Genomic DNA, 14,898 nt, shown 5'->3' with positions numbered 1-14,898 from the left:
AAAGGCCTTTTTTAGGTACTTTGTTTGGGTAATGTACTATAACATATTAATCTAAATTCCATACTGTGAAGAACATTCTTGGTAAATAAGATGTGAGTATATAAATGTATAAATCATGTGTTTTAAATTTGTGTTTTTAACAATGGTATATTTAATATTCATGAACTGTATTTAATATTCATGAATTGTGGTTACTTTCGTCAAATTATTGATGGAATATTTAACCAATCATCACTGGCTATGCGTTATTTAAACCAAGTTTATATATTGTTGGAGTGTTCTGAGGAAGTCAACTGGTATTGACGAAAGTGCTTAACATTTTGTAATAAACCGAAGACTCACAACGTTTTGTGCTCTTTTTTTGGTTTTAGAATTTTATAATCCAAAAGAAAACAAGCCATAGTATTTCCTTTGTTTGTTATCATGCAGTATACAGTTTAACAATTTTCATTTACTGTAACAATGCGTAAATTCTTCAGTTTCTGCCTTCTCTAAAATTTACTCCTCATCCTGAGCACTGTTCTTCATGTATTGCCCTACAAATTCCATGTATTTCTAGGTAATTTGCTCATTTCATTTCCTAAAGATCAGTTTACAATATTTATGTACTTCTGTTACAGTTGGCTTAGATTTTTGTTGATGCATCTTTTTTTTTTTTTTTGCACTCAATAGCATTAAACTTAGTAAGTCCTTACTATTTTTAGGCAATCCAAATCCTATAGCCTAGCTCAAAAGAATCATTTCCTTAGTTGCAACCATTTGTTCCCACATTTCTGATCAAAGTATTCTGTAGGGAATTTTTTTTTAATCTGTCAGCTCTTTACATTCCCCCAAAAAACACTTCAGATTATCTCTTTTGCATCACACTTCCAACATTTGCTCTGTACTTGATAAAGAGTTCTGTGAAATCTGCTTTGGGTGTAAAAATACCTACGCAAACACTTTATAAGGGAAAAACCCTAAACTTCTGGACTTTGGAGCTGTACATATGCCCTCCCATTGCTCCTTTGTATATTGCCTTTCCATTCTCTTACCAGTCATTTCTAACCTTGTGTCAGTGGGTTAATATACACAGCCTGCACTCATTTTGCCAGTGTTTCCAGAAATTCAAACCATTGCAGGACTATCCAAGTCTACTTGTTTTGGGACCTTATTGTGTGCTTTGTCCATGTCTTTGAATGGCCAGTTGGAGAGACTACTTAGTGCCTTTTTTTTCCCCACTATGTCTCACTGCAGACATCAGATTGGTTGCTGTGCATCCTAATCTGAATCCGAACTGCTCACTTCCCATTCTGCTTTCTACCTTTCTGCATATTTGTTTGTCATTCACCTTCTCTAGCACTTTGACAGGTGTTTCATACCTCTGTACTGTCCGCAGTTGTGCATGCACCTTTTGTTGTCGTACACTGGCTGTAGAATGCTTATTCTCCAGCCATCTGGAATATGCGTTTCTGTACCACAGTGAGTACCCGTAGAAGCCATTTCTCCCATAACTCACCCAACATCTTAGTCATATCTGCTGTGACATTTGAGATTGCTGCTTTTCCTTTCATTTTCCTTAGTGAGTCACTCCACCATACTTGTACAACTCAACGATTCATCAGGCTGCAAACTGCAAACCTTTCTCTGCCACTTAGTCTGCAAATCCAGATAGAAATGCCCTAGTAATTGGTGATTCCATTGGCGAGCACATTGACTCTGCACACACTAAGCTAGACTGAGACAAGGTGTCAGCTCCCTTTCCAATTCCAGGATTCATAATGTAACAAGGGCCTTACAGTCCTTCAAATGGGAGAGAGAGAGGGTTGTGACCTGGTGGCGTCTTGTAAGTGTGAGTGATGCGAGGTGTTCGACCTCAACCAAAAGGTACATGCGAAGAGACGTATCAGAACTTGTGTGCATGTGTTATGTGCTTAATACTCATCCTTGGTGGAATGCTGCCTTCACCCAGAGTGATTTCCATATGCCCAATACATACAGAGGATAATTGGCTTTAACAATTGGTTATGTAGCTGCTGTCTTTCTAGAGAGGTCCAGTATGTGCTCTTTTTGGATGAGATGAACGAGAGCCCAGATTGCTTCACCAAGGATGACCTGCTTTTGTTTCACGGCTCCCAAATATAAGCCACTTACTTTCTTATAGCACATTTTTAGGCAAAGTCTGCCTTCTGATCATTCAGTTGTAAAGTTTTGAAATGAAGTCCAACACATGAAGATTTCTGTGCTCAATAAATTGCTAAATTTTGAGGCTCCATGCAACTTGGACATATCAATGTCTGTGCTATAACTGAGATTTTGTTTCATTGTAAAAGGTAGTACTCGCTCTTTATCAGATTTCTTCTTATGTCAGACATTTAGACCTCCTGGGAATGGGGTGGTGGAGTGGCAATAGTATTTTCCACAGACGCGGTTATCTGTAAACATATTCTCTGTGGCCCACAAAAACAAAACTTACTGAACTTCAAACTTCACTCAACAAGACTTACTAATTCATAGCCTACTATAGGTCAGTTGTATCTTTGAGGACAACAGAAAAATATCAAAAATCTACTTAATAAACGTGCAGTCTTATGAGACGCAGCTAACTCTTAGAGTGAACCTGCGGACAGCCACCACTATTTCATGAGTTTTCAAAGCAAGAGGGGGGGGGGGCCTGAAGTAGATTGCCAGATGTTCTTCGTGTTTCACTGTTGCAGTCATTACATTTAGGGTTATCTGCTTGCCCTCAGTCGGCCTGATTAACAAAGTCTTGGGTCCTGCGTCGGTTGCTGTCCCTTCTTCCATGACGTCAGGGGTATAAAACATGCAGCTGACGCCATTACATCAGTCTTTCTTGCCATGCGGTGTCCAAAGCAGAAGCAGTTCGCAAGTGCCGGTCTGCCGACTCCTGAAATTTTCGATTTTGAGTTTCAGAACCGAAGTCTTCAACTAAAGCTAAGTACCCCGTTGGGGAAACTTTTTCTTGCTCTTTACCGATGTCAGTAAAAGTTAATAATTGCATTACTTGTGAAAAGCAAATACCTCACAAAGATTTTCATTTGTACTGTATTCCTTGCCTAGGCCCTAACCACAACATACCTTGCTGTCAGTTTTGTGCTTTATTTAATCAGCGCACTATCCGTCGTCTGTATATTCTCGCCTCTAAATATTTCAGTTCTCGGTTTAATTATCCAGAAATGTCATCGGTTAGCCATCTGACTACCGGGATTCCGAAAAAATGCAAAGATAAAGACAGAGACATGCCGCCAAGGTCCAAAGCTGCCGACGATGCTTCTCCTAAGCCAGTTCACCGGTACTCAGTGAGGCGCTTTCATAGCCTCTGATACCTGCTACTTCTGATTCGCAGGCCTCTACTGAGACCAATTCAGAGACCGGTATGCCGCGAGATGCTTCAGCTGTGGAATCTGCAGATGCCTCTACCTTGGATGGGTCTGGAGCAGCTGTGCAGGCACCGTCCTCTGAGAGTGTATTCAGGCCTACAGACTTGCATATTAAACAGATGCCGCCTTCTTCATTTAGGCCTAAATCTCGAACCATGCCTAAGAAACCGATGCCCAGGCTGCATGCTCAGGCCTCTATGCCTAAAAAACAAATGGTAAGAATCGCTGAAGATCTTATAACTCTAATCAGGGGAAGCCAACCTCCCCCTTCTAAGAGACCTAGGACTGAAGTTGTTTATGAATCTTCTAACCAGGCTTCTGATTTTTCTGATTCTTCTGATCTGGATTTGCCTTTATCTATTTATGAGGATTTTAATGCAGAGGACTCTTGCCTCTGCTTCCCCTCCAGAGGATTTTTCTTTTCTTGAAACCTTACAATACTCTAAGGGAGCATTTCCACTGGGAAAGCCAGGATTTTTCTGATTCAAAAAAGAGGCTTAGGAATTTCCTACTCCTGCCTCAGCATAGGCCTTTAGCTATACCTCCTGTACTAGACATTGTTGATGCCTTTTCGGAATCTAGTTTGGCCCCTGATTCTTTTCCTCCTGCTCCCAGAAAACCTGACAGATATTACAGGGTTCCTGATTCACACAAGTTCCTTTTTAAAAATCCTGTTGCGGATCCAGAGACTATTTCACAGGGACCCAAGGGCATTAAGGCTTCTACTGCTAAAAATCCTACCTCTTCTGACAGAGACTCCAGGGCGCTGGATAGATGGGGTAAGAAGGTTTATACTTCTGCAACCTTGGCCATTAGGGCTTTAAACTGCCAGTTTCATATGTTAAAGTATCAACAACATGTTATTGGATTGCTTAAACAGAAAATGATGATGATTCCTGACTGTGCTGAAAATAAGGAATTACAGGATTTAATGCATTCTGCTGAACAGGTTGGAAAACATACTTTGCAGTGCGGATTTGATTCATTAGAGGCCTCTTGCAGGGCTGCTGTTACTGGGTCTGTGCTCAGAAGGCATGCTTAGCTTAAGGAGCAATCTTTGCCTGATCATGTTAAAGCTAAACTGTTGGATGCTCCCTTAAATTAGGACCGCCTTTTTGGCAACAAGGCTGAGGAAGTTCTTAAAAAGATGGAAGATAAAGCTAAATCTATGCAAACTGGTAAAGATTTCTTACAAGTTCAGCCTCCTAGATTTAGTAGGCACTGGCCCTCTAAGAATTGGTCCTTTCCAGCCCCCTTCCAGGTCTTCTCAAGCCAAACCCAGACACAGCAGGGGTTTCAGTCCCAGAGGACAGACGAGACTAAGCAGTGGGGGATTTCTGCACCCAAGTCTGGGAGTAGTAAGACTCCCCCCTATGGAAAACTGTCTCAATGACTTTCTTTTAAAACTTCCAAACACTTCCCCAACTGAATGCTCCTTTAGGCGGAAAGATTGGTCTGCAGGCCAGAAACTGGGAACACATTACCCAGGACAAATGGGTTTTAAATATAGTGTTCCAAGGATACAGATTTCATTTCCACACTTTACCAACACCAAGCGGGTGGCCAGATCTACCCCCAAATCAGTGGGCAGAGGCCCAAAATCAAGTACTCCCTCTCTCTTAAGCATGGGGGCTATTCAGTTGGTACCAGAAGAGAAAAAGGGACAAGGTTTCTATTTGAGACTTTTCCTGGTACCCAGAAAAGGCATTACACGACGTCCTGTCCTGAACCTTTCTACTCTAAACACCTTTCTGGTGATTCCAAAATTCAAAATGCTGACTCTTCACCAGCTGCTTCCTATGCTAGGCAAAGATGCATGGTTGGCAACACTAGACTTAAAAGAAGCATACCTGTGCATCTCTATCAGGGATTCTTGCAGAAGATACCTACACTTCAAAGCAAGCTACATGCACTGTCAGTTCTCTGCACTGTCCTTTGGCTTATCTACTGTGCCCAGGGTATTCACAAAGTGCCTAACTCCTGTCATTGCATTTTGCAGGCAAAGAAATATTCAGATATACCCATACCTGGACGATTGTCTAATTCAGGCAGAAAGCCAGGACATACTTTTGAATCTTCTGGCCTTTGTTCAAAGGGTGCTGACTTATCTGGGGTACACCATAAACGAAAAGAAATCACATCTGGTACCTTGTCAAGAAATTATACTCCTGGGAGCAAGCTTGAATACAACTTCCCAGATGGCTTTCCTCACGCCAGAGAAACTGTTAAATTTGACAACCTACTTCAAACTATTGGCCACAAAAACCCAGTTATCTGCAAAGCAAATACTGCAAGCCTTGGGGTTCATGGCCTCCTGCATTCTTCTAATTCCATATGCAAGGCTGCATATGAGGAAACTACAATGGTATCTCAAAAGCCTATGGTGTCAGCATTCACAGGATCTAGAAGCAATGATTCCTATCATACCTTGCCTACGCCTAGAGTTCCTTTGGTGGCTGAGGCCCGCCATCAAAACAGGAGACTACCATTCACATTACCCCCTGCCGCCCAAACCTTAACAGACACATCAGACTATGCATGGGGAACTCACCTGGCAGGGAAGTGCATTCAGGACAAATGGAACCCAAGTCAAATGCACCTGCACATAAATCAAAAGTAAATGTTAACTGTACAGAATGCTCTGACAGCCTTCAAGGACCCCATTCTTCCAGGACAACTAATGGTAAAGACGGACAACACCACTGTTATGTGGTACATAAAAAAGCAGGGGGTACACATTCTTACCAGCTCTGCAGACTAGCCATGGCATTGTGGAACACAGCCTTAAGCTACCAAGTGAATCTGCATGCTCAATTCCTGCCAGGAAAACTAAATACACTGGCAGATGGACTAAGCAGAAACCTCATGGACCCACATGAGTAGAAACTGCAACCAAGGATTTTCAACATGTTGACAAGCAAATGGGGGATCCCAGATATGGACCTGTTTGCCTCCCCCCAGAACCATTAATTGGACAAAGTTTGCACAAGGATTCCCCACAAGCTTGCTTGGAAAGTGGATGCTCTGTCCTTCAGCTGGAAAAACCTATGAGTTTATGCCTTTCCACTTCTGCCTCTGCTCTCCAAGGTACTGCTAAAGATCAAACAGGACAAGCCAAGGACGATTTTAATTGCACTAGACTGGCCACGCCAATACTGGTACCCCCTCTTGCGCAGTGTGTCACTCTTGGCCCCATGGCACCTGCCTCAGACTCCTTCCCTGTTTTCTTAGCAGGAGAACCAGATTATGCACCCTCAGCTTCAAACACTGAACCTAGCAGCCTGGCTAATTACCTAATCTCTCCTTTACCATCCCTCAGTAAATTGGTGATGGATATCATTTTAGAGGCAAGGAGGCCTAGTACTAGAAAATCTTATGCTGCAAAATGGAAAAGATTTTGTGCCTGGAACCAGTCTCAAGGGATGAGTGTAGCAGTGCCCAGTTTACCTCAGATTCTACAATACTTGACTGAGATGCTTCATAAGGGCTTGTCCTTTTCCTCTATCAAAATTCATGCCTCAGCCATTTCAGCTCAGTATAGCACAGAGCTTCCCCTCTTCTCTCACCCACTGCTCAAGCAGTTCCTCAGAGGGGCCAAAACTTTAAGGCCACCTAGGAGAGCAACAACTCCAGCCTGGGACTTTAACTTTGTCTTGGAGAAAATCACTCTTCCTCCCTTCGAGCCAGCTGCTACTGCAGATTTAAAATTCCTTTCCTGGAAAACAGATTTCCTTTTAACAATCACTTCTGCAAGAAGGATATCTGAATTACAGGCCCTTATGGCAGTAGAGCCTTTCATCATCTTTCATGCGGACAGTTTTCCCTCAGAACCAATCCCTCCTTCATGCCCAAGGTGGTAATCCAGTGTGGCTGTTAATCAGTCCATTTGCCTACCTTCTTTCCTAACTCACAGAACAAAGGGGAACGGATACTGCACTCCTTAGATGTGCACAGACAACTTAGATTCTACTTGGACAGGACTAAACCTCAAAGGAAATCTGAACAACTGCTGGTGGCATTTGCTGCAGGAACAGAGGGGAAAGCTATTTCAAAGCAAACCATTTCAAAATGGATAGGCCACTGCTTTCATTTCTGCTATAAGCACCATAGAAAACCTATCCCACAGGGCATCAGACCCCATTCAACCAGGGCTGCATCTACCTCTACAGCCTTTCTCAGGGGCGTCCCTACATGGGACATCCTAGAAGCTGCTACCTGGAGTTCTGAACTTACTTTCAACAAGCATTATCATTTGCCAATTTTCTCTAAATCCAAAGCTGGTTTTGCCACTGCAGTCTTGCAGGGCCTTATAGCTGATCCTAATTCTATTTAAATTCCTCCTCCCAGCCTTAGTGTTGGAATCTACCCAAATGTAATGACTGCAACAGTGAAACACGAAGAACATAGTACAGTTGTGTACACTTACCATAAATGTAGATGTTCGAGTGTATTCACTGTTGCAGTACTGGTTACCCTCCCTCCAGCCCCCTTTCTTCTTTTGGCTATACCTCTACTCTCACTTACTATGCTCAAAAAGTGCGTTTGCTTTTTTGTTGGAGGTATATCCTTGTATTTATAGATTTAATTGCTTCCCACTGTCATCTGGGGCAAGAAAAACTAATGTAATGGCGTCGGCTACATGTTTTATAACCCTGATGACCTGACGTCATGGTAGAAGGGTCAGCAACCAATGCAGGACCCAAGACTTTGTTAATCAGGCTGACTGAGGGCTACTGCAAGCAAATAACCCCAAATGTAATGACTGCAACAGTGAATACAATTGAACATCTACATTTACGGTAAGTGTACACAACTGTACTTTCTTCACCACTTATGCGTGCGTACATACATACACACACCCGCACACACTTTACAGTCCCCAGTACACTTGTTGAATGTGGGAGAAAACCCATGAAAACACAGGGAGGACAAGCAGATGCTGCAAAGAAGGCATCTCAGGCAAGAAAAGAACCTGAGAACCTTTTAATGTGAGGTAGTAACACTCCCAATTCATCTGTTGCGCCTACCGTAGGTAAAGTACTTTTGTGATAGGTGATTTAAACTGTCCATTGATTACTGGGAACATCTGTATAACAAAGGTTGAGCATGCCAAAATATTCCTAGACTTAGTAAATGCTAACTCACTTTTACAGATAGCTACCCAGCCCACTAAGGATCAAATTCATATAGACCTTGTCCTTACTAACATCATATCTGCTTGCATTGTTAGTATGTTATTTGTGGTCAAGGTTGATTATGTATCTGAAATCTCCTACAGCCTTACAGAATCCCAACAGATTTTCAGTACCCATGTGGCCTTAGCTGTCTCTTATGTAAATTAATTTTGCTCCTATTTAACAAATAGAGAGCAAAAGATCTTAGTCTTAAGTAAATTTATTGGGGAAAGCAAAATTAAAGTGCACTGGTTGGTGGAATGATATCTTTAATAATCTCTGTAGAAATAAAAAATAACTATTTAAACCCTGTAATAAATCAAAATCTACCCACAGCAAGAAGTGTGTGCTGAGCAATAGAGCCATTACTGTGTGACCCAGGCACCTGGAGTTTGATCAGTGGCCCTGGCAGTGGAGGAGCCAGCTAGGCAGGGAGGGAAGGAGTGAAAGATATGTACTATGTACTGACCCCTTAGGAAACCTGTGTCTAATTTAATACAGTTCATCCCGTGCTTCACTGTTAAGTTATATACTTTGTTCTTTGTGTTTTATTACAAGACTGTTGCAGCTATTTTAATGGCTCGGCGGCATAGCACTCAAGTCATTGGGTAGAGAATGTTCCTCAACTCCCATTAAAAAAGTAGTCTTATCCAGCTAAACAAATAGAAAAAAAAATCTGTTTCCTCAAATGCATGTTCTTGTATGGTATAAGTGAAGGCTGTCATGCTTTCTATAACAGAAATTTGAAAGTGTGTGCTTGCAGATTAATCAACAGCACATTTATTGAGCACCGAACAATCAAAAAGGAACATAACCACTTTCACTGAACCACAGAGAAAATTTCACACCTTTGAAACATATTTGAACAACAATGTAGAGAAAAGATAATTTTTCAGCGGAAGATATTTCACTTTTCATTCGCTCATTTAGCACTTGATAGTGTGGTTGATTGAATGATGGGCAACTAAAAAGAAATCCCCAAGTAGCTACCTAAAAGAAAGAGTTGCCCCCTACTTGCCACACAGCCAAATTATAAGGAGCAATGTCATACTTTTATGCTCCAGAAAATGGTAAATATTTGTACAGTTGTCTACAGAGACTGGTTTGGATTTCATTTAGCATTGCATGGTATGAAAGTATTTTCACTGTGGTCAGCATATATATATATATATATATATATATATATATATATATATATTTATTTATAGGTTCACTACATAAGACCGAAGACCCATAATACCGAGACCAGATACCCAAAAGACGAGAAGACCAGAAGCGTGAAATTTAAAATCCCGAACACTACAATAAACATGCACCGCACACACCTTCACCCAAAACACAAACCTACACTACACTACATACAAGCAGGGGGGAAAGCCATCCCCCACACCCCCCTACTTAAATATTCTAACTCCAAGGTCGCACTACAAAGACAAAACACACGAAAACACTACCACACACCTACATTCCTATCACAACACACACACACACACTAAAGCCCCTAACCAACACACTCAAACAGATACTTACCTGACCTTCCACCTATCCATTCACAAACCACAACACCAGAAGCGCTACTTCAACATCTTCGAACTTCTGAAATTCGTGCTTCTGGTCTTTCGGTATTTAGGGGTTTCAGCTATATGGTCTCAAGATTTTGAAATTCGATATTTCAAAATTTTGAGATTATATAGTGAACCCATATATATATATATATATATATATATATATATATATATATATATATATATATATATTTATTTATTTATATATATAATGGTATACCTTAATTTACCTGAAAGGCAGTTGTACGATTGCACTATTGTGCGACTTTACATGTCAAAAATCAAGATAATCCCGAAAAGCAAAATATCAAAAATGGTAACCTGGGAAACCAGATTCGACCATTTTCGAACTTCAACCATCTCCAAACATCGTTATGCAGGGGGCAAGCCACCCTGCACCCCCCACACCCCCCCTACTTTAATACACAAACTCCAAGATCGCACTACAGTGAGGGAAAGGGTTAATTTCCTGATCGCTGCTGTAGTGCGATCTGCACCTGAAATGCCAACTTCCAATGAGCGAATGCCAATGTGCATTTGCTCATTGGAAGTCGAACCATTGTCACTCGGCATTTCAGAAATCTGGAGGTTGTACTTTTGCACTTTGGTGCATCATACAACCTCCTTTCATATAAATGAAGGTATACGATATAAATATATATATATATATATATATATATATATGTGTGTGTGTGTGTGTGTGTGTGTATATATATATATATATATATACACACACATATATATATATATATACACACACATATATATATATATATATATATATATATATATATATATATATATATATATATACACACACACACACACACACACACACACACAAAACACCCTGTTTGCATTCTGTCTGTTACATGATGTTGAAGTGCCATGGGCTTAATAGTTAGTTAATACCTCTTGCAGTCCCACTTGTATACGTCTTCGCTGTACTTTTGAGAAAAGGGTACATTTTTATTTACCTCCTCCTTTTCTCTTTACAGGTCACTAACCTGCTAGTTAAACTCGAGCTGAAGATGTAAGAATCTGTTAAACTGAGCATATCTTGTCAGTTTTTCTGAGAGCTGCAAATTGATTTTTTTGTTTCTGCCTTCTTTTGCAGATGGGAGCAGCAACAGTGACTTGCTGAAAAGCCTCTCTATGGAGAAATGCTTAGGCATACCTGATGTTTCGTATGAACCAGGGCTTGATTTAGAAGTTGATTTTCCCAGAGGTATAACACTTATGTTATGACATTTAATATCTTGTACATTTTTAAGTGATGAAGTATTTCAAAATAAATTGTGAGCTCTGGCCAGCTAAGACCTGCATGCAATCAACTGAACGCATAAGTGAAGTTAAGTAAATTTTTATCTGCACTTTTTTCAAATACACAGTTTAAATTAATTTGTTTGTGTTGCATTGAGCAATATCTAGCTGGAAGTTGTGACTCTGTTTTTTCAGTTAAGGCTTGTTAAAAAACCTGCATAGCCAGTGATAAGTGGGGGTAGTTTACTTCATTGTTATTCAGTTTCTGTCTTATACAAGCGGTACAGTGAATTATTTTCTGCTTAAACTGTGAGCTTTGGCCAGCTAAGACCTGCATGCAATCAACTGGATGCATAAGTGAAGTTAAGTAATTTTTTATCTGCACTTTTTTCAAATAATACACCATTTTCAGTAGGTCCCCACCCACCCTCTCTGTTTTTGTTTTGGTGTTAATCTTGGTGGCTTTGAAACTGCCCGCCCCTCTTGTAAATTTGCACTTGGATACTCCTTCTGGGCCCATCTCATTTGCTCACTCAAAAAAAAAAAAAAAAAAGTTATCTTTTACTGTATTTGTGTTTCTTCCTACTTTATTTTGCTTTTGCGTCATCTTAAAAGTACTCAGTTGTATTTATTACTGCTTGGTGTAACTCATTCTAAGCCTTTTAGTTTAAGCACTTGGGCTTCAGACCAGTTGTTTTACATTAAGAAGGCTTGTGGTCTGCACTGTAGTGGCAGAACAGGTAGCTTACATCCTTCTAAGTTGGGAACTGCTGATTGAGGGCTCAGTGTCTGTTATTCTAAAAGTGTATTAATTCTGGTTTAAGCACTTAGGTTTCAGGCCAGTTATTTTACATTAAGAGGGTTCATGGTCTGCACTCTTGTGGGAGGAGAAGCTGGACTCTGCCCTTCTGAGCTGGGAATTTCTGGTTAAAGGCTTATAGTGTCTGCATATTTGAACTGCTTCTTACTGAAATTGGTACACCTTGTTTGCTGTAGCATAGACTAGATCCAGGCCTGCTGAATCTAGCTTTGTTTGTATAACTTGAGCACAAATCCAGGCATTCTTTAAAGTATTCAATTGTATTTATTACTGCTTGATAGTAACTTGATTAAAGTGTAGCTATCATTCTAAGTCTTTTGGATTAAGCACTTAGGCTTCAGACCAGTTGTTTTACATTAGGAAGGTTTGTGGCCTGCACTATGGTGGCAGGACAGGTAGCTTACATCCTTCTAAGTACGGAACTGCTGATTGAGGGCTCAGTGTCTGTTATTCTAAAAGTGTATTAGTTCTGGTTTAAGCACTTAGGCTTCAGGCCAGTTATTTTATATTAAGAAGGTTTGTGGTCTGCACTCTTGTGGGAGGAGAGGCTGGACTCTGCCCTTCTGAGCTGGGAATTTCTAGTTAAAGGCTTATAGTGCCTGCATATTTGAACTGTTTCTTACTGAAATTGGTACACCTTGTTTTCTGTAGCATAGACTAGATCCAGTCCTGCTGAATCTAGCTTTGTTTGTATGCTTGTTGTTTGTTTGCTTATTTCCCTGAAACGCTAATTCCATCTAAAATGCAGCTTTTCAGCGCTTCTGTGGATCCCTAGTGATATCTGCATTGCTTACTGTACTTATTTCCTTGTTTCACTTGAAAGAAAGTTACTGTTTGTCGTTTTTGCATTTAAGTTACCTGTAACACAGTCGCAGGCTACACACTCAAGTGCGCTAGCCTCCTCTGTGTATTTAAAGTAATTTAAGCTCTGCATTTCTGTTTCTAAAAAAAAAACACAAAAAAATTCCTTGTTTTCCCGCCTTTTTGAACTAGTTTAGTTCAGTTTTCAGGCTTTGCTGAATCCAGGACTGAGGTAAAGGTTCTTGTGTTGCCCATATCATACTTAGATAGTTAGGTGGCTTCCTTGTTCACTGTGAGAGAGGGAACTCTGAGCAGCCTATCTGCCCCTGTAGGAGTGGTCCCAGCCCAGCAACTTGTAGCTCATTGGCCATTTTTGGCTAATTTCTATCCTTTTTGATCTCCCTGGTATAAAAAACGCTTAGCGCGGTTTTGCGCTTGTATACAGCTCAGCAGGCTCCTCATGGTGCCCTGCAGGGTCCTACAAGCGACCGAGAGACAAAAGAGAGACTTTGGACTTAAGTATTGTTTTTGCTTGTTGTTTCCCTGAAACGCTGATTCCGCCTAAAACTCGGCTTTTCAGCGCTTCCGTGGATCCCTAGTGATATCTGTATTGCTTACTATACTTATTTCTTTGTTGCACTTGAAAAAAAGTTACTGTTTGTCGTTTTTACATTTAAGTTACCGGTAACACAGTCGCAGGCTACACACTCAAGCGCGCTAGCCTCCCCTGTGTATTTAAAGTAATTTAAGCTCTGCATTTCTGTTTTTTCTGAAAAAAAAAAAACACAAAAAAATTCCTTGTTTTCCCGCCTTTCTGAGCTAGTCTACTCCAGTTTTCAAGCTTTGCTGAATCCAGGGCTGTGGTAAAGGTTCCTGTGTTGCCCATTTCATACTTGGATAATTAGGTGGCTTTCTTGTTCACTGTGAGAGGGGGGACTCTGAGCAGCCTATCTGTCCCTGTAGGAGTGGTCCCAGCCCAGCAACTTGTAGCTCAATTGGCCATTTTGGGCTAATTTCTATCCTTTTTGATCTCCCCGGTATAAAAAACGCTTAGCGCGGTTTTGCACGGGTTTGCGCACCGCGCAGCACTGTTTAGCTGCAGTTAAACTATTTCAGGCTACACGAAGTCTGCACTTCAGTTTTTCCCTTGAAACACTTCAACCCAGCACTAGAAATAAGGCAATCTAAGACCGACACTTACTAAAACTAGCACTAGCTTACAGCTTGCACTTCAGTCCTATACTCAGGAAGTATAAGGCTCTTTACTCATCCAGTCAGCAATACAATCCCAACCATCTATTCAGACATGTTCAAGGGACAGCTTCAAGTGTGCTCTCATGTCCAGCTGGTGAATCTGGGCATCCTGAGGCAATGTTACAATTGCCTCATGTACACAGACACCCCCCTCCTCCTCCCAGCCAACACAAACATATGTGAGAGATGCAGCTACACAGCCAAACTGGAGGCTAAGCTCTCTCAACCCACGACTGGATCAACCAGTCACAAGGAGAAGGGCAACACTAGCACCACATTACCAGACTCGCATAGACCAGCCATAGCTGCACCAGAAAACAACTCTCAGAAACACGCAAAAACATACTCGGAGGCTATAAATAAGAACCTGCCTAAACAACAGAGACCTCCTAAGCATACACCCAAGCAACCCAGAAACCAAGTAACACATACGTCACAACGTCAGTGTGCCAAGCAAAAACAGCCCCTAAGGCTAAATAACACACCTAACACACTAGTAATCGGTGATTCTATCATCAGGCACACAGACGTCCCACTCACTAGACTAAACAAGGAGAAGGTTACCGTAAGCTGCCTGTCGGGTGCCAGAATCTGCCACATAACACATGCACTCAGGTCACTCCACAACAAGTACAAATATG

At 41.1% G+C, this 14,898-nt stretch overlaps 1 protein-coding gene across 2 annotated transcripts in view; it reads left to right on the top strand.

Moving 5' to 3' along the window:
• The window catches only part of ZMYM2 (zinc finger MYM-type containing 2), a 2,217,537-nt gene that overhangs the window by 1,728,605 nt on the left and 474,034 nt on the right, over nt 1–14,898 (top strand). For both annotated transcript variants that reach the window (XM_044073197.1, XM_044073196.1), the window contains exon 16: nt 11,237–11,347. In XM_044073197.1, coding sequence (XP_043929132.1) covers nt 11,237–11,347 — 111 coding nt within the window. The remainder of the gene's footprint in view (nt 1–11,236; nt 11,348–14,898) is intronic.

This window comes from Protopterus annectens, chromosome 5.part1, assembly GCF_019279795.1.
Source record: "Protopterus annectens isolate FY-2018-M chromosome 5.part1, PAN1.0, whole genome shotgun sequence".
Classification (NCBI taxonomy): domain Eukaryota; kingdom Metazoa; phylum Chordata; order Ceratodontiformes; family Protopteridae; genus Protopterus; species Protopterus annectens.
Note: the sequence above shows the minus strand (reverse complement) of the source record. Positions and strands in the feature narration are given on the sequence as shown.